Consider the following 24,655-nt stretch of genomic DNA (forward strand, 5'->3'; position numbering starts at 1 on the left):
TTGCCCAGGAAGTTAAGGCTGTAAACCAATAAATAACTTTTCTGTTTGCGGCAGAAAATTTTTACAGAAAAATCAGTCCTGGAAAACAGTTTGCTCACCTGAGAAAACAGCTTGCATATCAATGATGATTTACTTGCCAGGACTCAAGACCCTTGTCTTATCAACAAATCAACAAATGACAAGTGCTGGTGAGGATTCGGAGAAAAAGGAACCCTCGTGCACTGCTGGTGGGAATGCAGACTGGTGCAGCCACTGTGGAGAACAGTATGGGGTTTCCTCAAAAAACTAAAAATGGAACTGCCATTTGACCCAGTGATCCCACTTCTAGGAATATATCCCAAGAAAACAAACAATCACAAAGGATATATGCACCCCAATTTCATGGCAGCACAATTTACAATAGCTAAGATTTGAAAACAGCCTAAGTGCCCACCAGCAGATGAGCGGATTAAAAATAGTGGTATATCTACACAATGGAATACTACGCTGCGGTAAAAAGGAAGGAACTCCTACCATTTGCAACAGCATGGATGGACCTGGAGAGCATTATGCTAAGTGAAATAAGTCAGTTGGAGAAAGATAATTATCACATGATCTCACCCACTTATGGAATATAATGAACAACATAAACTGATGAACAAAAACAGATCCAGTGGCAGAGAAGCATCGATCAGACAGTCAAACCTCAGAGGGAAGGCAATGGAGGGTGGGGGGGAAGGGGAGAGATCAGCCAAAGGACTTGTATGCATGCATATAAGCCTAACCAATGGACATAGACACTAGGGAGGGGGGGGTGAGGGCATGAGCCGGGTGGTGGTGGTGGTGGGGGGAACAATGGGGGCGGATAAAGACACGTATGTAATACCTTAATCAATAAAGAAAAAAAAGACCCTTGTCTTGCTGTACCCACCAATCCCAAACAATGATGTCACAAACTTTGCTGAAACCAATCACTTCTCTGCCTTGAAAAATATAGCTAAAAGGACATGGATCTAGACCTCTACACCCTATCCATACACCTCCTGACCTCCCCTGGCTTAGACACCAACAGGACTGTGTCCTGGTCCTGTCCTCCCTTATCATGGTCAGCTTACTGAACTTAGCTTTCTTTTATCAGCAGGCTCTTCCAATGGATCATATGGAGTCTCTAACTGACACAATAAATCAGGTTTGGTCTCTTGGAAGCAGGACACATTTAAATGAGAGTTATTACATACTTACAACCCATTAGGGTGGGAAATCTAGTAAAATTGTCACTTTTCCTCTGTAATAAAGTTAAGAGGACTCTACACCATTTCTCCTATTGAGGAAAGATCTGACGTTTGAACACCCGCCTATGACAGATTTCAAGTGCAAACTTTACCTCCATTTTTCTACTCTTTTACATGATTCGGTATTTTCCAAATTTTCTACAATTATGATGCTTTATCTTGAGGGTGGGCAGAAGGACACAGAGCAAAAGCCCTAAGAAGGGAATTGATTTCCAAGTGTAAATTAGGAATGACCACCAAGTCTTAGTTGAAAACACATACACACACAGAGAATATAAAATATCCATTTAGAGTCTCATCTCATTAAGCTAGCAAGGTAATTGCATGGCACCAACATCAGTATGCACATACAGAAGTTGTACAGTTTTAATCATGCTGCCTTGGTTCGCCCTTGTCTGACCATAAGAGACCTCTGGGGAATTTGATAAAATACACCAGTAAATAACAGTCAGTCTAGGCTGAGGCCCAGGAGTCTGTTTCTTGTTGTTGTTGTTGTTTTTTTTAAATGAGCACAAGTGATTTATACAATCAAGCAAAGTGTAAAACCCAGGACCAACGGCCCTGATTCACTGGAATGCAAAGTCCAGCTTCCATCGTAAAACCATCCCACTAAAAACGGAAGAGCTGGGCGGCTGGCAACTAAAGATCACCTCAACTGTCTTCCACAGCGTGGCATCTCTTGGTGCCTGGTGCCTGGGTCCTGGGCCTGTCCTGAAGTTCACAAAAATCCCAACCACTGTCAAACCTGGTAACAGCTTGCAGCTGGGCTCAGGCACGCTCCCCCAGCCAGAGTTGGCTCAGAGGGCAGGCTTCCCCTGCAGCTCGCCGGGCTGCTGGAGAGCCTGCAGCTCCCCACGCAGCCCAGCCGGCAAAGGGAGCAAGCTGCAGCTGAGCGATCTCAATGAAGGCTTCCTTTACCTTAAAGAAACTTCCTCGCTTGTCCGGGCTGCGGGTACCCATGGTCCAGGATGACATTTCCTCCAGCGAGGCTCTACTGCACGCCGGAGACTCCTGAAGGTAGAGACATTTTTAATGGTTAGTCCAGCCTGTAGGAAATTCCTTTCTAAGCCACAGAACACTCACAACAACAGTCCTGCCAAGATCTTTTTCCGTCAACAACATAGTGCCATTTATTTCCCACCAAAGCCCTTCCATCCCCTTTCAGGCTGGTTTCCTGCCTCCGACAGCACAGATCCTAGACTCGGCCCCACCTCACTGCCCCACCTCCCCCTTTTCCAGCTGACGCAGGAGGTCTCTGGGACTACAGAACGCATAATGATGACTTTGTGTTTGCTTGACCTCACACACAAGTCCCGAAGGCACCGATATTAGATGTCACTGTACTCTGCCCCAAAGCTCATGGACTTCATGTGGCTGCTCACAGATGGACAGCGGAAGAACGAGGCTGTGCACGTCCCAAGAATCCCTACTGGGATGGGATAAAGTCATCCTTAGTTCTACTAACCCTCTCCCCGAGGCAAGGTCAACACAAGGGCACTGGGAATAAGTCCTTCTATTTTCTCCATAGACATCAAAGATCGGGACGAAATTCCATGTCCCTGTTTACCAAGGTCAACTTGTGAAAGCAACAAAAGTAAACAGCATCATGATAACCTCAGGTGGGGGCGCCCTTTGGACCGTGGAGGGAAATTTAAAGGCGTCATAGGATTCTGATTCACATCCCTGGCTATCTGAGCTTGAAATTTCCCTTATCTGAGCATTAAAACCCAATACTCTTTCTTCTCGGTCACAAAGCCTTCAATGTCCACTTGTAAGTAAAACACACACACACCCAGGCAGCTGGCCCCATGCCTGCCAGTGTGCATTGAGACCCGGGGAGCGTCCCCAAATCGTCCTGGCCCAGCACGGCTGGAGCTGCAGCAAATATAAAGCCGCCCTCCCGCTCAAGATCCTGCCCGCTCGCCACCACATACACAAGGTGTAGCTGGTCCTAAGCACGAGCCACAGGTGGAGGGCCGTAAAGGAAGTGTGTTTTCAGTGAAAACATCTCTTGCGACATTAAGCTATAAAAAGGGGTTCAGCCATGGGGATGGAGTGGGAGACACCGAAGCCATGGTCATGCTGCCCGTTTGCTGAGGCTAGTTCATTATTAGCTGGGGAACGGAGAGCCAGCAGCACCAAGGGGACATTTCAACAAGCAGAAGAGCAAAATTCCTTTGCAGAGAATGGCGTCCCTGCGAGTGAGCGATGCTCTTCAGAGAGAGGCTGGTGTCAGCCCCACGCCTGGCCTCTCCGTCCACATCCGGAGTGGGCTGCCACCTGTGGGACTCCATCCAGGAAAAACTAAGAATGCAGCGCACACCCAGCCTACCTTCCAGAACGTTCACCTATTTTAGTCAATTCTCCATCGCTCGGTCCCTTTAAAGGTTCGGAGGTGTCTTTCCTGTGTTTCTTTCCACTTGCAATCCCGCTGGATGCAGGCCGGTTTCAAAAGACCTCCTTAGACGGGTGGTGCGCTTCCCCCTGCCGTTCTGCTGACTCCAGAGGTTCAGGTCCTCAGGCTCAGCAATTTACTGGAGCCCCGGCGCCACGACCTTTGAAGTCCATCACTGATTAACCAAGTCCACAGACCAGAGCGACTCCAGAAAGAAAACAGTGCCGTGTGCAGAACTAAGAGCGGAATGGGGACCTCGCAGTAACCGCTTCGACCCAGAAGCACACACATACGAAAGTACACTTCTTGAAACCAAGCCGAATGTCTGTAATTCCTTTCCTTTCAGACGTTTTCTCAGCAAGAGATCTGACAGGGCACAGCAGTTAAGGAACGGCTCCGCCAGAGCCAAGACTTCATTCCTCAGCCAGACCTGCGTCTCTCTGTTCTGTTCAGAAATTTCCTGAATGCAAGCCCTTTCTGCTGCGCCAGGCAGGCAGGGGATTTTGCCTATAGCGACGGAGCAGCTTGGATTCCAGACGTTTATAGCTCAGTAAGCTGCCTGAAGAACGCCTGCGTGCACTTCAGCTTCCGTGGTCCTCGATGAAACCTCCACTCTGGCCTCCGAGAGCGTGCGGCAGACGGATCCATCAAGTTTCTTTAAGAAGATGAAGGTCGCATCCACCCCTTCCTCCCAAGGCTATGCCAGGATGGAGATGCCAGCAGGTGATAAGAACATGCTGCCTAGTGCCACGGTAGGTCCTTCCCACAGAAGGAAATCCAAGTGGACTAGACATCACAGATTATTCTAATTGTTTAAAATAAAGTTCTTAAAAGCCCCGACAAGTTCTGGATTAGCGTCTTTCCTGTTGTAGCAATAGTTTCCTTCCCAAACCATAACCTCTGACACCTTGGCTCAATACGACAGAAATTTAATAGAATTTAAAACGATTACTTCTTCCCATTCATGGATACTCCCCTCCTCCCCCCACCCCCGGCTCCCCCAGGGTTTACACCAGTAGTTTCATCCTAAAACCACCCCAGTATCAGGCCAGACTAAGAAACAGAAAGAGTACCATAGTTCGAGAGGCTGCAAAATTCCTCCCGAGTTAGCGGTGGGAGCGGCTGCTTTCCCGGGTTCCCTGAAGTGGTAAAGCGGATTCTTGACACATCAGCCCAATGCATGCAATGGGTCATTCCAGATGCTAGCTAAAAGCTAGCAGGAAAAAAAACAAAAAAAGTCCTAATGGGACTAAAGGACACTGCAAACATTTTGAAGCTGCCAAGCCTCTTCAATAACACTACTGAAGGAATGTAAACGAGCTGGTTGCTTCAGTTGCTAAAGGACAAAGGCAGGAAGTGATTATACCTCCCTCTCCAGAAACACCAGGCTCTGCTGTCTGAGACCTCTGAGACCTCGTGTGGCTTTGCAGGTGCCCCAAGAGCTACTGCTGAGGTGAAGGTCTGTCCTGAAATCTCAGCATAAGGACTCGCTGAGTCACCTGGCCAGGCTCCAGGCGGCCCTGACTGCCCCCGAGCAAGACTGTCTGTCCGAGGCTGACGCTCCAGCCCATTCTACAGAGAGCCCCCCGAAGACAGGCGCCGAGGCTCCGCTGCCTGGCCCTTGGCTGCAGGCTGGCGGGCGGGGCTAGGAACACCGGGTGCCCACTTTTCCAGTTCGCTGATCAATGGAGCTGAGTTGAGTCGTGGGCACTCTTCCAGCCTTGGCTCTTCCTGGCCACTGGCCAGAGCTTGGAGAGACAGAGGGTCTGAGTTGTGTCCTCATCCTTCCTTCCTCTCCCCTTCCCTCCCCTCCACCCTGATTTATTGAGTCCAACTATGCCCTTCCTATTTTATTTGCCCTAGATCACAAGTACAAACCCCCGGGAGAAGCGGCCCTAACTTACACTGGCATCCATCACTCCCAAGTTCAATTTAAAAGAAATGCAGCTTATTCAAGTCATCTCCAACAGAGTTGCCACAAAAGCTTTCTCATCACCACCTTTTTCCTTCTTTCTAGCAAGACAAAGTGAACTTCGGTTCTTAGTAAACAAGATCTCGTTATTATAATTGCATTACAGACAAATTACTGGAGTAGGAGAAAGTGACTCACCCCTGGGGACCTGTCAGGTCGAGGCCAATCCCAAGAAATACACTTCACCTTCTTGCCGGATGACGGCAGGTCTTCCTTCTTAAATGTTTTTTGTCTTTACTAAGAGGTAGAAGCAAGTGGGGCGGCTCTGTGTCTGGCTCCAGGGCATGTCTCTGAATATTTTCATAATGTTCTATGTGTTACCACAGCTTTTAGAAGTTGGACAGAAAAACTCTATTCTAGGCTCTGGTTTGACAATTCAAGTTATGTGAATTTTTACATTTTTCTTTTCTTAAGCAGCTTGCATCGCTATCCAGCACTGATTTTCAAACTTTTTTTTTTTAATTAAAAGAAAAACAAAAACAGATCATGAAAACTCGTCAATCAAAAGAGAAACTAATTTGTGGGAAGTAAGAAATCAGAAGCAAAGAACTGTACCCCTAGTCCCCTCACTCACTAGCTGTGTTTTTAAAAAGAATTAGGAACATGATCAGCACCTGGATTTCTCCAAGAATAATCAAGAATAGTAATTTCAGCTGGAATGTACACTTCTTAGAGGTGGAATCTGCTTCTCTACTCTTTTTAAAAAATTTATCTTTATAGTTGAAAGTATTACAGATGTCCCCTCCCCCCCATTCACCTCCTCCCCCCACCCCATCCCATCCCCAGTATTCTTCTTTCTTTTTTTAAGAAAAGTGCTCAGAGGTGAAACGTGCATGTCTGCTGTTGACAGGATTGGCCTGTAAATGGGGCTAATTCTGGTGGCGGTTCATCCCTTCCCTCCTTGAACTACTGGTGTCTCAGAGACACTCATTTCATCCATGTGGCAGCAGCTCAGTGGTGCCCAGGTACCGAGGGGTGGACACTGCCACCAAGGGCAGTGAACACAGCCCTGGGCAACAGGTGGGCAGTTCCGCCAGCTAGAATTTCCTTCTTTTCTTGGATGGGAAACTGCCTCTCTTCTCTTACCTCCCAATGCCCTCATTCTGCCCCTTGGCACGGAGGTGGTCCCTCTTCCACATCCCAGCAGACGTCCCTATTCCTCCGAGTGGCAGCTTCTCCTGAGCATGGGCGCTGGCCTCAGGGTGGTGCCCTCGGCCCATCAGGAACGGGGTTTACAAGGAAGGGGTGGGGGTTACCTTCAAAGCACCCTCTTTTGGCATTTCAGAAGTGTGTGTCATTTCCAACTCCCTCACTTGAAAGCTCCAGGTGGTAAGTGGTCACCCCCTGCGCATGTGACTTCAGGCCTACAATGAAGATGCTTCATAAGCCATATTGGCTCTTTGGACCCAAAGGACAACCTGGACCTGTGAGCACTTGAGTTTAGAGTTTTCTTTTCCAAGGCTCCCTGGCCATGATGGCAAAAGGCCAGGTGGTTAATTTAATGAGAGACTCTAGGAATAGTTTATTATCCAGGGTGTATTTTACACTGAGCACGTCTCAGTTCAGACTAGCCACATTTCTAGTGCTCAGCAGCCACATGTGGCTGGTGGCTGCTGTCTCGGGCAGCAAAGGCTTACATTGAGTCTAAACCTCCTCCCTTTACAGATGGGGAAACTGAGGCCCAGGAGGCTGACGTGCCAGGGCTGGGTAGTTTATAGCAGGGATGAGAATCAGACCTGGCCTGACTCTCTCCTGTGAGTCGTGGCGTCCTGAGGGTTCTGCTCTGACCCTTTCCTCCTTTCCCAGGGAGAGCTCCCAGGACACCCCTGCCGATCTGCGGCCCGCAGGCGTTTGGAGCAGATGGTGAAAGACATGCAGGTGTATCCAAAAAAGGCCACCCACTCCTCCAGAAAGTCACTGTCCCCACGGCCTCTTTATTAATAATTTTTGTTTGGTTAACCAACAGCCTATGTCATTAATAGAGCAAAGAATAAGAACATACACAAAGTCCAAATGGCTACATAAATACTATGTCCTGTTTAAGAGGGTAGATCTCATGCAAAGTGTTCTTACCACAATAAATAAAATAAAATAAAAATGTCCTAGGCTAAAATGTCATGACAACCACCTCTATGAGGGAAAAAAAGGGGCATCATTCCTATTTAATAAACTAGCCTCCTAGGGCAGTGGTCGGCAAACTGCAGCTCGCGAGCCACATGCGGCTCTTTGGCCCCTTGAGTGTGGCTCTTCCACAAAATATCACGTGTGGGCGCGCACGTACAGTGTGATTGAAACTTCGTGGCCCATGCGCAGCAGTCGGTATTTTGTGGAAGAGCCACACTCAAGGGGCCAAAGAGCTGCATGTGGCTTGCGAGCCGCAGTTTGCCGACCACTGTCCTAGGGCATATGTTGCCTGGAATTTCATGCACTAATTTGCTACTTTTTCCTTCATTTTTATAGTCCTGCCTTTTAATATGTTCCTATCTTTCCAAACTTTCCACTTCACCATTAGGATATTCACCCACCCCTTTAGTCAGGAATATACTGAAAAATGTTTAACAACTGGCTTTCTGGGGAGAGTAAAAACCCAAAGTTTTAACATCTGCCCATTTTGTGGTGTAAACACTCCCATCATGGGCAATTTCAAATTACTGAGGTGACATCAACGGGCTTGCAAAGTTCATGAAAATGTATCAATCAGCTCTAGTGAGTAGGGAGAACGGACTCCAGCTCACCACTGCATTTCATTCACCCATTCTAAACCACAAGGCCTCTGAAGAGGCTGCTTTTATTTGATTCTTCATACGCTGAAGTAATAAAAGATAATAAAAGTAAGAAACTAGATCTCTAGACCGAAACCAGTACTTTATCCATGAAACCGCATTGTTTGTCCCCAGCAAGATGTGAAATATTTCTGGCTAGCATCTTAACCAAGTTAGATGATGCCATCAGGGCAACTGGAAGGAAGCTGTATGTTCAGTCTGTTACTTCGGACTTAATAGGCTCCATTTCATTAGAAGCTGAAGAGAATAAAAGATCCCCCTTTAGCCAACCAGACACTGGGGATCCTATATGCCTTAACAGAGTAGTATCCCCAATGCCTTACACAGTATCTGTGCATATGTGCTCAGTGAAAGTTGGTTGGATAAGTGCATGAGATTTTACAGAGAAGTCTTCTAGGTTGAAAGGAGTTTTTTTGTTTTGTTTTGTTTTTTAATTCTTTATTGTTTAAAGTATTACATATGTCTCCTTTTTCCCCCTCATTGAATTGTCCCCAGCCACTCCCATCCCCCAGCACATGCCCTCACCTGCCCCTAATGTCTGTGTCCATTGGTTATGCTCATATGCATGCATACAAGTCCTTTGGTTGATCGCTTACCCTCCCTCTCCCGTGCCTTCCCTCTGAGGTTGAATGGTCTGTTCGATGCTGCTATGTCTCTGGCTCCATTTTTGTTCATCAGTTTATGTTGTTCATTATATTCCACAAATGAGTGAGATCAAGTGATATTTATCTTTCTCCAACTGGCTTACTTTGCTTAGCATCATGCTCTCCAGGTCCATCCATGCTGTTGCAAATGGTAATAGCTCCTTTTTTTTTTTTTTTACAGCAGCATAGTATTCCATTAAGGAATGGTTTTTAAGGAATGGCTTCCTCAAAGCATCAGATGACAGAAAGAACCAGAGCTTCAAGAATGACAAAATAAGATCAAATGCCAGGAACACATATACATGCTGGAAAACCATTTCTTACACCACTTTGAAATACATATTCTCTCGATAGCTGGATTTTCCCTATGGAGTCTGTGATCTGGAGGCCTTTCCTTTCTCTATGACACATAGACCCACTTTGTTCTCTACAAGTCCGTAGCTGTCATGTGTCTCAGCTCTTTCATTTTTGCACAAATCAGAATTCTGGAAAGGTTTCCAGGTGTGTTTCCAAGCCACCATATTTTCATTAGAGACTACAAAACAAAACAAAAAATCCATCAGACAGATGCAAAACTCCCAATGAAACATAACTGGCCAAGCAAATGGACTTGGTGTGTTTGTGCATGTGCGTGCATCTGTGTGTTATGGGATAGAGCCTCAAAATTCCCATTCCTGCTTGTAAGAAGTGGGCTGGAGAACAATGAAACAGTTGGGCCTCCTCTGAAGAACACCTCCTTCTAAGCTGCAGATTCCATGTGGGACAGTCAGCAAAACCACATGATCCAATATCAAAATATCAAAATGCAGTACCTTCTATACATAGTAAATGCCCTATTAACATGTATTACTATCTTGCAGCCAGAATCCAGAAATAATCAAAGGAGATGCATTAAGAGAGAAACAGTTGATCTCCAAGATACTTGAATATTTTATGTGTCCACAAAAGAGTCAGAGAAACCCACACAGCTCAGTGAGGCTCTCAGAGATATCTGCTGCCATCACCAAGAAGGTAGGTTTTGTGCCCAAAAGTTATGCGTCGGGAGTTCAGGCATGTTTGAAAGTCCCTCTTTGTTGACCAATGGCATTCATATCTTTTTCTGGGAGAGTCAAGTACATATGATTGAGGTATTTCACAAATCCAGTTTCATAGTCAATTTTGCGCAAGCTTCAACTAACCAAATAGTTTCTGCAAGGCTTTGCAGATTCTCTTTGACTCGGGGTTTTCCTCTCTGTCTTCCCCCACATCCTATCCTCTGGGGCAGGTGTCTGATGCACAGTTATGGCAGGGAGGCCAGACAGGGAAGGCACCGTTAGGATCGAGGCCAAGAGGCAGGGGAGGCAGCAGGGTCAGCCCTTTCCCACCAGGAGTATTTAAGGGTGAGTATAAACTCACATCTGAGGGAGATTGCTCAGGTCATAATGAAAGCCTTGGGGTGAGACTTCTGAAAAAAGAAGGGCAAAGACATATGGTCAATGGGTCCATAGATGGATGGTCTGAGTAGACAGGGGGACTTGACCTTCTCCTGCCTCCCAAGGGGATGCTGGATGGACACTGGTATTTGCAGGGCCTGGAGCAAGAAGACAAAGGGAGGCTCATATACTTTATGTCTGGCTATGAGCTGTGGACGAAAGGGGCCACATGCTAACCTGACAAGCTCAGGGAAGGCCTGCATGGTGATCTTGCAAACTCAGAGACCTAAAGTAACCACAGAGGATGGTCTGAAATTAAACTTTAACTAAAAGCAGTTATGGTGGATAATTACATCCTACGCCGGTATCTTCACTGACAAGGTCAACCTTTACCTTAACTGAGCCTATCTGTCTTTTTGCATCTAGAATAACATACCCTTTGAAATGTCTGGGTAACTTGTAACTTCCCTTTTTCTGGACCCCTTGGGATACAACTTAATGTGCTGGGCACCAGGACAGATACCACAAATTCCTTCATTATTATGTTACTTATTCCTGCACTCACCTAAGTATGTGTCTATCATTTTACTTTTTATCCAATGCCAGGGGTTTCCCCGCTTTGCTTTCTCCCACCTATCTAGTCTATCACCAATGGATTTCATGTAACCCACCTACGTCCCTTTCCTTTGATTGCAATGTATAAATACAGATGTAACCTGCCATTCTCTGGAGCATTATCTCAATTCTGCTTTCTGGCATTTGTCGACAGTTTGGCTCAAATAAACTCACAAAATACAGGTTTCAATGGTTTCTTATGTTAACAGAGCTGTTAACTAAATATGTTCTAGTCTCCTACCATGACAAATGTACCTTTATAAGGAACTGGGAGGCCCAATTTCAATTTAAAATGTTCAGACTCTTCAGTGTTCTGTGCTGTACTCGTCAGCGTTCTGATTCTGAACCTGCCCCACAGCTTCACCCTTCTCTTCCCTCCAGCAGCTCTGTAGCTGCCCCAGCCTTCCTGCCCAAGCACTCCCTCCCAAGCCTTCCAGCCTGTGTAGGCAGCGCAGGCAGGCTTGGACATGTGGGCAGATTCCAGAGTGCGTGACTCTGGAGCAAGACGGGGAGGAGAACATGGGCTCCAGGTTGGCACAACCCTTGGCCCACTGACTTCTCTTTCCATGGGGAGGGTTGACGCTGAAGTGGGACCAAGTTCATAGCCTAAGCAGAGGTCCCTCTTACCCAGATCTTAGGGTGCTACTGGGTGAGCAGGCTGGATTATCTTAGGGCTCACAAGAGAATGGACACAGCTTCCACCACTGCTTTTGTTCTTCTCCCAGCCTCATCAATCTTGCTTTGCATGAGTGTAAGGTTTAGTCTCTAGAGGCCCTGATTACACTCCTGTGGCACTTGGAGAAAACAGATGGGCTTGTCTTCAATAGCCCTAAGGCATCCTAATTTTGTTATTGCTCTTCATTCCAGTTTAAGAGGTCATACTTCCTCCTTTAAAGCACCCTAGCTACTGTGCCCCTCCCTCCACCTCCTCTCCTGCTTTGGCTATTCTAAAACACCACAGCCCCCTTCAGTATGGACCCACCATCTTAGACCTCCTCCTCCAATCCTCTCTTAATCCTAAACCAGCTGCTTTTCCCTCCCAGCATCCTCCTCATCTTGAAGAGCAAAACACACCCAGTAAGCATTGAAAAATCCCCTAGCCCCGTGTCTGAGAACAAGCCCCTCATATGCACACTTGCTTTGGGTGACCCTCTTTTGCGACCCTCTAAAATTAGCTTCTATTGAGGTACTGCTGATAAAAGCAGACCGCATGCCTGAGCATCACCCCCAGATGATTATCTTGCAAAAACAAAACCCCCTCTCTTTGGGTGGCTATAATACGTTTCCAGCAAAGAGGAAGATTAGAGGTTAGGGAAGATTAGAAGTTAACGCTTTCATCTTCCTGAAGACCTCACCCTCTTGTTCTTCTCCAGAAGGCTCAAAGTGTTTTTGTTAAACCAGGAAAGATAGTTGTCTGTTTCAATACTGGGCCAAACCAACCTTCTCACAGTCCCCAGTGGCATAACCCAAATGGGGGTGGGGAGGTGTCTGGATATAAGAGAGCTAACGCCTCACTCCTCTGGGGACAGCGACCCAGTCGGCATACGGTGTTTTGATTTACAAAGGGCTTTTCTCCATATAGCCCCATTTCACCTGCCTGCTATGGCATTGCAGGCTACCTGGCACCTCTGTCTACAAATGCGAGGATTCCCTACAGCTGGAGCTTCTATTTTAACAAAGGTTTTCTCCACAGACCCTGTTCTCAATCAGGCCTTTTCCTTCCTGCCCTTTTCAGATTTTCTACCCCTTTATTATTTCATCGAGGTGTACAGAGAGAGTAGACAGAAGTCAAATCATTCCGTTGGCAGGCTGTGCATTACATCTGGATTGCAACTATTTATTTTGTCTGATTCCACTTTAAAGAAACATCAACAACAAGCAAAACAAAACCCAGTGTTTGTGGCATCCTCTTCTTCCTTTCCTATGTCTTTTTCTAAACTCAGAAATATCTGTCTATAAAAAAAAAAAGAACAAAAAGAAGCCCTCATTTTTGGTTTCTTCCTCTGAAAGGTAGCTTCGAATGCTGACTTTCCACTTCACATTCCGTTCCCCTGAAGTCCTTGCTCTCCCGTTAATGACAACACCAGAGTCTTCCTGTTCAAATGTCTCTCATCTTCCTTCCATTCTCCACGTCCAGCCAGGCCTCAGAAGGCCGCAGCCCTAATGGTTTCAGCAGCTCCCAACGTCCGAGCATCGCCACCCGGTGTCGGCTCCATTCCGTCCCGCAGGCCACACCAACGGTCCTTCCCCAGCATTCTGCTGCCCGGCTCACACCCCATTTCTTAGGATTTAATATGTATTTGCTCTGGTGGGGTATCCAGGGCCCCTTTATGATCTGTTTCTAACCCAGTACTGCAATCTCATCAGTGATGTGTGTGTAGACTGGCTCTGCCTCCTCCGGAACAGAGATGCCACAAAAGTGGAGGCAGAGAGCATCCCCACTAGCACCCCCGTCCTTGCTGAGTATTTTCACACGTGACACATGACACGTGCATGCTGTCGCTCCTCCCGGCCACACTGCCAAACCTGGACCAGAGTGGAACATGCACTGCGCAACTGCTTGTCTCACCTTGACCCGGCTCCCTCAGCTCTCAGGTGGGGAGCTCTGAGGTGCGTGTTCTCCTAGGCGTCCCCAGGGAGATTAGGCTCCAGACACCCCAATGAGGGCTGCCTTTCCTTCCCCACTTCCACACTGTCCTACCAGTCTCCCCCCCAAACTATCTGCACTTGACTGCTTATCTCAAGGTCTGCTTCTGGAGCTCGCAAACCCGGACAATCACACACACACACACACACACACACGCGCGCGCACACGCACACGCACCCCCCCCCCCCCCCACACGCACACACACGTGCATGCTTGATAACGCACTTTAATAGCTGCTTCCCCCTGCCTGTCTCCTGTCCTCCTTCCTCCTGGCTTCCCCGGAGATCACCTCCCAGTAAATGACTTGGACTTGAATCTGTGCCTCAGAGTCTGGCTCACTGCTTCTCTTAGGAATCCTGGTCAACGGCTACTGCATTTACAGTGAATGGAAACATTTTTTTGCCAGAAAAAAAAGCAAACAAACATATTTTGAATGAATATTTCTATGTCCTTGTAAACAACCACCATCCTTTGTGAGTGTAACCAACAGTATCCAGTAAAGAGTGTTTAAAAAAAAGAACAGAAAGGAAAGACTTTTTTGCAAATTGTTGCAAATTTGCAAAGAAAATGTTATGTTCCTTCAGTGCAAGTAATAACACTATTTTGAACAGAGGATGCAATTTTTATTAATAAAGAATCTTTTTTTGGGTTCTTGTCCTAACAAGATACATTTAAAGACCAAGAAGTATCACTAACTGATTAGTCTTCTTAAGATACCCATGCCCTTTGGTTCAGCTCTGCTCCCATTTGACGACAAAGAAAGCTTTTAAGAAACCCCTCTTATTTTTCTCATTATAATCCCTTGCTTGTTTCTCTATGGTAATCAGCAATTAATCCCACAATATCAATGAGCCCTTGAATCAGTGAGGAGCTTTTATGTTTCAAGTAACAGAAGAGCCAATTCAAACTGGCTTAAAAATAAACAGCAATGTCTCCATACAGATTGCTTATTAATTGCAAGAGGAATGATAGTAACCACACACTGGAGAAACCAGACAACATCTCGACCAGGTGATCAAAATTAATATCCCCAGTGAGGGCAGACAGATGCTGTGTTCCAGACTCCATGTCCCAAGAACACATCAATCACAGAATACTCTGGCAAGAGGTGTACACCCCAACTGAGGAAGATTCTATAAAAGAGCTGGCCTAGATTTTGGAAAAAAAAAAAAAAATAAACGTAATGAAACACAAAGAAATGCTGAGTAAACATTCCAGGTTCAAAGAGATTAAAGGGAACCAAACCCCACTGCAAAGGACATGATTCTGAAGAAAGAAACATACTAGAGAGGACACTACCTAGTATTTTTTTTAACAGGAAAACAGTTAAAAACTGCTATCTGTGATTTAGATTAAAAAAAAATACCATTATCAACGTTTAAGCTCCAGTCTTGGATGATAGGACGGTGTGAATGTAAGAGGACATCCCTATTTTTCATTTTATTTTTATTTTTTTATTTTTTTAGAGAGGGAGGGAGGGAGAGAGAAACATCGATGTGAGAGGGAGACACACCAATTGGCCACCCCCTCATGTACCCCAACCGGCACCACACCCACAACCCAGGCATGTGCATGGCCCTGACCAGGAATGGAACCCATGACCTTCTGGTGCATGGGATGACACTCTAACCAACTGAACCGCACTGGCCGGGGCAACATCCCTGTTCCCAAGAATTGCATATGGAAGAAGTAAAGGGGCCTGATGTCTGCAACCTGCTCTCAACTGGGTCAGAGAAAGATTCAGCAAATGGGGCAAAAAGTTACAATCGGTGAATCTGCATAAATGGCAAATGGAAGTTCTCTGAACTTTTCTTTCAGCTTTTCTGGAAGTGAAATTATTTCAAGACAGAAACTTAATCACTAAGGAGTAAAGTGACTGAGGGGTGTGGTGGAGTCCACACCAGGGACTGCACGATGTCAACGAGTCCCTTTTTCTGTGGCTGTTTCTGTCCCCTGGTTCTGCCTTCCCAGGAGCAGTGCGGCCCGTCGTCAGTGTGGCCAGCGCTGAAATGTCTGTGGCAGCTCCAGGCTTTACACCCAAACCTACACATCTCAATACAGGCCAGCTCCCTCCGAAGGGTGAGTGGGGGTCTTCCTTGCCAGAAACGCTCCCCCCAAGTTTGAACAACCCTACTCTAACACACACATTCTAATCAACACACCCTGCCACTCAGAACATGAAGTCCAAACTTTTTTTTTAAATTCACCACGGTTTTACTGAACCTGAAAACAATTCATTTTGTAGCGTATAATGCACAGTCTTCTGACATCTGACTCAAAGATTTATTTCCATGTTTCTATTTATCGCCCACCGGCCATGCATTTCTGCAGGGCAGGGCCCGGGGTATTGTCTGATGTTCGGAGTGTTACCAGCGTCTCTATAAAATGTGGACAAACGCATAACATCTGCCCTGCCGGCGCCTCACGCTTCCCCACCCACTAAAAATTTGTGGAATGAATTCATGAGTAAATCTGTGACAGTACTTAAAATAGTGCTGGGCACTACATAATTCACTGCAATAAAGTGTTATTCAATAAAATACATCTTCATTAGCTTGGGTATTCTACTCTCCAAAGGAAAATTGCCCTGTTATTCCAGCCACATGGAACCACTGTGAAACTCATAATTGAGCCAATATGTGGAGAGTGCATATGTCCTAATTTCCTGTTTTTCTCTGAGAGGCTGCAGTCCCGGCCTGGGTCAGGCCATCCATGCCTTGTGGCCCAGCACGTTAGCAGCCCTGGCTAAGAAGCAAGACTGTCTTCATTTTATACAGGAAAGTGGGGAAACCTCAAGAAACCCGCACTGCACGTCACCAAGGCAGGGGACAAGCACACTCAGCAATCAGCAGGGAGGTGTCAGCTCCTGGCACAGAATTTAACTTGGCTCTTTACGCACCAGGGTGCCGCACACCAGACATGCGGACACCGACGGCTTCTGCATCCCCCACCACAGACCGGGCTGCTGATGCTGCCCTTTCCGGGCCACAAAAATGCCTCAAAGCTCAGAGAGCAGCCTGACTCGCCCAAAGAGATGACATTTTCAGAGCCACTTTGGAGCCATCACCCCGAAAGGTCCAAATAACCCCCCTTGGATTCACCCCTCATTTTTCAACAAATAATGGCTCTTAAAAACCTCCCACTGCGTCATCCCATGCAAGGAAAGGTTGCTGGTTCGATTCTCGGTCAGGGCACATGCCTGGGTTGCGGGCTCGAGCCCTGGTAGGGGAAGTACAGGAGGCAGCAGATCGATATTTTTTTCTCTCTCTCTCTCTAAAAATCAATAAACTGCCCTACCTGGCTTGGCTCAGTGGATAGAGTGTTGGCCCGCAGACTGAAGGGTCCTGGGTTCTATTCTGGTCAAGGGCACATACTCAGGTTGCAGGCTTAATCCCCACGTGCAAGAGGCAACCAATGGATGTGTCTCTCTCACATCGATGTTTCTCTCTCTTGTCTCTCTCTCTCGCCCTCTCCCTTCCACTCTTTCTAAAAATCAATGGAAAAAATATCCTGGGGTGAGGATGAACAACAACAACAATAAAAAAAATAGTATACACACTTTAATAAATAAATAAATAAATAAATAAATAAATAAAATAAACTATTTTTAAAAACTCCCACTGCAGAGACACCTGGAGGACACCACCTTCACCCACCATCAGTTACCTGCACATGTGTCCCCTGACATCAGGCACAGAGGAGGACACAGCACTTCCGTGGCATTCCCGCCAAGAGCACATGACCTGAATCCACTTGTGAGGAGCATTTGACACAGCAAGCTGAGTCACTGCAAAAACAACGGGCCTGAACGCTTCAGAAACGTCAAGGTCTTGAAAGACAAAGAAAGGCTGAGGGTCCGTTTCAGATGGAGGAAGTCTAAAGAGAAATGACAGCTAAGTGCAATGCGTGATCCTCGACTGGATCCTGAATCTAAAAAGCAAAAAATGCAATTGCTATCAGGAGCAATATTGGGATAATTGGTGAGACTGGCCTGTGGACTATAAATTCGATAAGATTATTGCATCACTGTTAAATTTCCTGAATTTGACAACTGTGGTATTGGTGGTAACATAAGAATGTCCTGGTTCTGAAGAAGTAAACATTGAAGTATTAAGTAATACAGACATGACGCATTGATTTACTCTCAAGTCATTTAGAAAAATGTGTGTGTGCATGTATGTAAGAGAGAATGATAAAACAAATGTGGTGATACATTAAAATTTATTAATTTGGATAAATAAATGTCATACTAGTATTCTTTGTACTATACTTGTAACATTTATTAAGTGTGAAATTGCTTTAAAACTTAAAAGTACATTCCACCACCTCATTACGCAAAGTATAAGAAGATTCTGAGTGAACAGTTTAACGCCTTTGTGCAGCTCACCATGCAACACTGGGAAATGTTTAATTAAACAGGACAGGAAACACTTTATTCCCTCGTGTGTACAAAGTCAGCAAGCCTGGGAGCACAATTTGATGTGTTAGTGTTTTTTAAAAGTTTTGAAATTTGATGTAAAATGCATGTGTGGGTGTGTGTTTTGTTTATTATGCAATATTTAAGATATGCAAGAAAAGTTTAAAAGCAGAATCGCAGACCTCTGTACTCCCCACCCCTGTCATATCATATCCTCGGATTCCTCTCAGAAGTTACAAGATTTTTACACTTGGTACTTGGTACTCATCAGTCCCATATATTTCTTTTTGTGTTTGTTACATATGTATGTATGTGTATACTTTCACTGTAGGTTTTAAAAACGTATCTCTGAATTAAGTTGGTATAACTCCTGATGGACCCTCAAGGACTGCTAAGGTCCCAGGGATTATAGCTTTAGAACCATTAGATGGGTTGATCTTTCAGGCTCTTCAGAGATATCTACCTAGTGACCATGATTCTACGTTCTTGGAAATAATTTGAATACCATGATTACAATCCATAAAGTATATGTCACAGAACACACACAATGAAGTGCTGGAGCCAGAAAATACTGGTTCACAGCAGTGATAGTATACAACTCTTCCCATTCTGCCTTCAATGACATTACATGGGTAGTTTGAAATTCACCATGGTTGGAGGATTGACACCATGGGAATAGGCAAGTGCTACATTACGAGGGTGTTGTAAATATTTACAACAAATCAATAAATGTACTTAGCTTCTAGATGATTTTGATATAAAAGAGAAAAATGAAAGTTTTTCATGTAGTTTTTCAGATTCTCAAAAGGAAAAAGGAAGTACTAAAGCTTGTTAAGATTTCATAGCCCAGATAGACTCTATAGAAAATGTTAAGATGAATCTTAATGATAATATAAGAACAATTGCCCAAAGTATCCAGATATAATTGACAAATAACATTTGTACAGTAGAGAACAACTCCAAAGATTATGGTTTGATAGCCCTGTAGGATGGTAACCAGTTCCGCATCTAGTTAGCCAGTGTATTTCAGCAGCCTTGCTTTGAACTGATTAAATACTATATGCATCAGTCCCCTGTATCCTACTTTTAAGTAGCTCGGCCATTCTGCTGATGCCTTCTTAATGGGTGAAATAAACCTGTAAGCCAAGCTCATTATATGTCCGTAGGAGAACTTTATTAAAAAAAAACAAAACTCTTTAACGATCATACTTTGACAAAGGAAATATGGGCTAGAAGTAAAGAATTTGGTTCTTTTTTAATTTTTGCCAAAGTCAGTGTTGTCAGCCAGGAGGAGAAGCAGATTTGGAGAAGTCAGGAAGGAAAGATTCAAAGGACCCATGTTGGATGAGTTGGTCGTCTTGTTCATCAGAGCCAAAGCTCTATGGTTCTCAAAATGTAACCAACTCTGGTTGTAATAAGAACCAGGAAAATCTTAACCACACAGAGAAGGATGTTTTGCCAAAAAGTCTGGTGCTGCACTGGGCAAACTTAACCCAACAACTTTATGACTGTTCAACTGTGAACGCCCCACTCCGGAAAAGAGGACATGAACCCTGCAAACTAAGCACTGCCACCCAGGATGGTCCAAAGCCAGGGCAACATCAACAGTAACGTTTCCTGCTTATGATGAACCAGCGGGGCTTTTGTTATTGCTATTGCACCCCTTCCAGGAGCCTTTCAGACACTTTATTCTAATTGACTCCCCATTGCATTTTAATATCACAGATATGCTGTGTATCTGTTTATGCCATATACATCTCTGTAATTTACAGATAAAAAGAGTAAGATTTTTAGTCCCTTCCAAAAAGCAATTTTTGGCTCCTTGGGGCCAAAGCTCCCACTAAGAATGCATGTTACACACTGACCATTATTAATTGAGTTCCCCCAGGCTCCTGATGTCACGCAAGGTTTCTCCCGTCAGCATGGACATAAACACAGAATGAGAAGGCTGGGCTCCTGCCTATGGACATCTTTGCTTTCTACCGATGAACAACAATAACGGCAGAAGAAACAACAGTTCTGAGCACTTGCTAGATGCTAGGCACCGAGCCAAGCTTTCACATACTGGGTCTGAGTCTGCTGGAGCTGCCATAACAAAATACCACAGCTATTCCAAACAACAGAAACTTATTGTTCACAGATCTGGATGCTGGAAGTCCAAGAACAGGGTGCCAGCAAGGTCGAGTGAGGCCCTGTACTTGGTTGCATACTTCTTGCTGTGTCCTCACACGGGCAGAGAGGGAACTCTGTGAGGTCTCGTTTATAAGGAACTAATCCCATTAATGAGGTCTCCACCCTCATGACCTAAGCACCTCCCAAAGGCCCCACGTTCTAATGCCATCACCTTCGGCATTAGGATTTCAGCCTGTGATTGGGGAGGAGGGGAGGACAGAAAACACGGGTAGGTGAATGTGGAATGAGGGAGGAAGGAGGGAGGGAGGACAGTTTTCAAGGCCATGACCACTGTGAACTGGAGTTTAATCCACAAAGAAACTCTGGTAAACTAATGTCAACCGGGAGCCTCAGAGTAACCCTACCCAAAAGGGTGAGAGAGGTGGAATATTTATACACCAGCCCCCATCACTTGTTGTCTGAGGCCTGCTCCTGCTCTCTTTTGGCAGAGAGACGCAAATGTTAGGAGCCAGAAGTCAGGCTGGTATGAGCTGAAATGATAGGGTACAGGGCTGGGCCAAGGCTGGGCCACATACATGGTCTCATATAATTCTCACAACATCCATGACAGGTTGGCATCCTAATTAGCCCAAATTTTATAGGTATGGAAATGAGGTACAAACTCAACAGAAAGTAAATGATAGAGATAACGGATCACTCCAGAGGCCACATGCTTAATACCATGCTATAAATGTATACTGCCCTTTCCTGGCATATACATGCTGCTCTTATTGATTTTTCCCATTAGAATTGATTCAACAAATTGACAAAACTCATATGAGATTGGAATCATCGTACAAACATATATAAGTTGACAAAGAGGGGGAAGGATTCAGAAAAAAGATAATGAGTGAATTTTGGAATTGTTGAGTTTGTCAGTAGGACCCCCATGTGGAAAGTTCAAGAGGCAGGTACATTAATGGATCTGGCTCTTGATTGGGGGAGGGATGTGCTGGGGATACAAGTGTGGCAGCTGTCAGCATGTACATGTGTTATGGACTGAATTTGTGCCCCCAAATTCATCTGTTTAAGCCTTATTGCCTAGTATCTCAGAATGTGACGGTAGTTGACCATAGGGCCTTTAGAGAGGTAATTGAGTTAAAAGGCTGTTAGGTGGCCCTCATCCAATCTGACCAGGGTCCTAATAAGAAGAGGAAATTAGGACAGACAGGGAGAGAGACACCAAGAAGAGACTGGAAGAGGGTGGTCATCAGCAAACTAAGGAGAGAAGCCTCAGAAGAATCCAGTCCTGCCAGCACCTTGATCTTGAACTTCCGGCTTCCAGAACTGTGAAAAAATAAATTTATGTTGTTTAAGCCACCCAGTCTGTGCCTTTTTGTTATGGCAGCTCTAACAGACTAATACGATATAGAGGAATCTACATGAGAGCCAAGGGAAGGTTTTATTTCAAAACACAGTGACTGTAAAATGGAGCAAGTGCTGCAAAGTAGGCCAGAAAGACAAAGACTGAAAGCTATCTGCTGGGTGTGGCAACAGGAAGGAAGAGCCAAAAAAAAAAAAAAATGGGAGAAAAATGGGAAACAATATTTTGTATGTACAATCCTATTTGATCCTCTTGTCAATCGTAGGATGGAAGACTCATCTTGCCTTGTGTCTTACAGTTAGTAATTGGTAGAGCCAGAACTAGAACCAGATATGTTTGATTCCAAGAGCCCTCTCTTTCTACTACACCATGCTCATCTACCCCATGCCTGAGGGTACAGACCCAAGGCCATGTCTGCAGCCTCATCAACTCACCCTTTTGGAAGCTGAGTGGCTACTCCCACCTTGTTCCTGCCAATTACGATCTCTCAGGAGACCCAGCTCTAGTCCTGTTGTCCCAACAAACTCTTGGGATGGCCTGGCATGAAGCTATGTTGTCACTATCAAGCCATCCTGCCTTCCCAAGAAAGCCTCATGGTCCCATGGCCTCCAGAGGGCCCATCTCCCAAGCCTGGAGTTTCAACCCAGTTGCTCCTACCGGATCTAAGGACATGAGTTTCTGTCCTCCAGAGAGTTTACAGTGGTCCTGCCTTCTCCCTGCCTCCCATGTGCCTCCTACCAACTCCCACTTGGCTCTGACCCCACGGTCTGGGCAGTTCTGTCCAGGCCCTGCCATGGTCTCATTATGAAAAGCAGACCCAAATATTTACACTGGACTGTAGGAAAACAGATGAGATCATGGAATTATTGACACTGATCTTTTTTAAAAAAACTTATAGAGAATGGCGGGGGGTGGGGGGAGTCAGCAAATTAGGGATGGGTAAATGTTAGGGAAGGTTTTTATTTCCTGAATATGGTCAAGAAAAGATGATTAAAATGATGTTTTTTGAGCACTGAGAAGGAAAATTATGGTCACTAGACATTAACATAATGTCCCTAAAATATGAACTTAGTTGACTTTTTTTCTTTTTTTTTTTAGAGCGAGAGGAAGGGAGAGGGAGAGGAACAGAGAAACATCAATCAGCCACCTCCTGCACACCACCCACTGGGGATTAAGCCCACAACCCGGGCATGTGCCCCGTCTGAGAATTGAACTGGTGACCTCTCTGTGCACCGGACAATGCCCAACCAATTGAGCAACACCTGCACACCTGCCAGGGCTTCACTGACTGTTTAATGTTTCTAGGCAATAACTTAGGGACTATGAACATAAAAAGAGTTTGATTTTATAAAGAAATTAGAGCTTGCAAAATACTCCAAAAGATACAGTGTGAGCTGGACAGCAACACAAATAATTGTCCAGTTACCCAACCATAAAGCCACTAGAATACATCTTTTCTTTCAGGTCCTAGGACCAAAATCTAATAGTGTTAGACCTCTTGCTTCAATCTGTTCTGCAAATCTACAGACTTCACCTTCCTACCTTAACCTCTGACACATATCCTGCCTTCACCCAGATTTAGCCTGACCCGATTTCCATTCTCCCTACCTAAGAAAATATATTGACTTTGGCATGCGGTTGAATTGGCAAGATAAACAGGGGTTATCCGACCAGGGAACTGAAGCATAGGCGAAGATTTCTAAACAGGAAGTAAAAAGCATGAACAATCTCAATTAAAAAAAAAAACATTTAAAAAGGATAAACAATTAAGAAAGAGATAAACTGGACTTCATTAAAGTTAAAATATATTCAACAAAACATTTCATTAAAAAGTGAATGAACAAACCAAAGAGTGGAAGATATTCTACATACATACACCTAGCGAAGAACTTATGACAAGAATATATTTTAGAAAACTAGCAAACCTGAAAACCAATAAAAGCAAAACAAATTTTAAAAAAGAAGCAAATGAGCCCTAGCCAGTTTGGCTCAGTGGATAGAACATCGGCCTGCGAACTAAAGGGTCCCAGGTTCGATTCTGGCCAAGGGCACATGCCCGGGTTGTGGGCTCGATCCCCCCCTAGTAGGGGACGTGCAGGAGGCAGCCAATCAATGATTCTCTCTCATCATTGATGTTTCTATCTATCTTTCCCTCTCCCTTTCTCTCTGGAATCAATAAAAGTATATTTTAAAGAGAATATACAAATGTAAAGCATATGAAAAGGTGTTCAATGTTATTACAATAGTCATCAGGAAAATTCAAAATAAAACCACAATGAGATTCACCCCTGTAATCATCTGAATGGGTAACATTTAAAAGATTGACCACATCCAGCTGTCAGAGAAGAGGGGATAGGGGAGCACTGGATAAAAGGAGGTGAAAGGATTAGCCAAAAAACATATGCATAGCCCACAGACACAGACAACAGAGTGGTATGGCCAGAAAGAAGGGGATGGCAGGGGCTGGGTGGAGGTGGGCAAAGGTGTGTGTATGAGGAAATGGGTACATCTTTAAGAGTGTCAACAATAAACATAAAGTTTAAAAAACAATACAAATAAAAACTGATCACATCAAGTGTTAACAAGGATATGGAGCAACTGGAACTCTTATACACTGCTGGTACGAGTAAAATTTGGTCCAACCACTTTAAAAAACTGGAATATCTACTAATATCTATCTATGTCTACCCTATAACAAGAAATTCTACTTTCAGATATACATCCAGGATAAATGAGTGCATGTGTCAACAAAAAATCATATGTACAAGAATTTTCATTGCCACTTAATTCATAATAGCTGAAATTAGAAACAACTTAAATATTTATTAAGAGGAAAATGGATAAACAAACAGCGGTATATTCATATAATAGGTAAGTACCCAAGAATTAACAGGAACAAATTATTGATATATATGACAACATAGATGAATCTCAAAAACATTATGTTGAACAAAAGAGACCAGTCACAAAAAATGGGTATGTTTTATGCCATAGATTAGGCAA

General features: G+C 44.8%; 1 protein-coding gene across 6 annotated transcripts in view; it reads right to left on the reverse strand.

Annotated features, from left to right (window-relative positions):
- The window catches only part of RIN2 (Ras and Rab interactor 2), a 225,786-nt gene that overhangs the window by 125,761 nt on the left and 75,370 nt on the right, over positions 1 to 24,655 (reverse strand). For 5 of the 6 annotated variants that reach the window (XM_070419847.1, XM_070419840.1, XM_070419838.1 and 2 more), the window contains exon 3: positions 2,190 to 2,282. In XM_070419847.1, coding sequence (XP_070275948.1) covers positions 2,190 to 2,246 — 57 coding nt within the window. In that variant the 5' untranslated portion in view covers positions 2,247 to 2,282. Of the gene's footprint in view, positions 1 to 2,189; positions 2,283 to 3,603; positions 3,685 to 24,655 lie in introns of those variants that run through there. The other variant, XM_070419843.1, reaches the window with a different exon arrangement.

The sequence above is a fragment of the Myotis yumanensis genome, unplaced genomic scaffold (genome assembly GCF_028538775.1).
Source record: "Myotis yumanensis isolate MYYU_CA2020_CCGP unplaced genomic scaffold, mMyoYum1.0.hap1 SCAF_7, whole genome shotgun sequence".
Lineage (NCBI taxonomy): Eukaryota > Metazoa > Chordata > Mammalia > Chiroptera > Vespertilionidae > Myotis > Myotis yumanensis.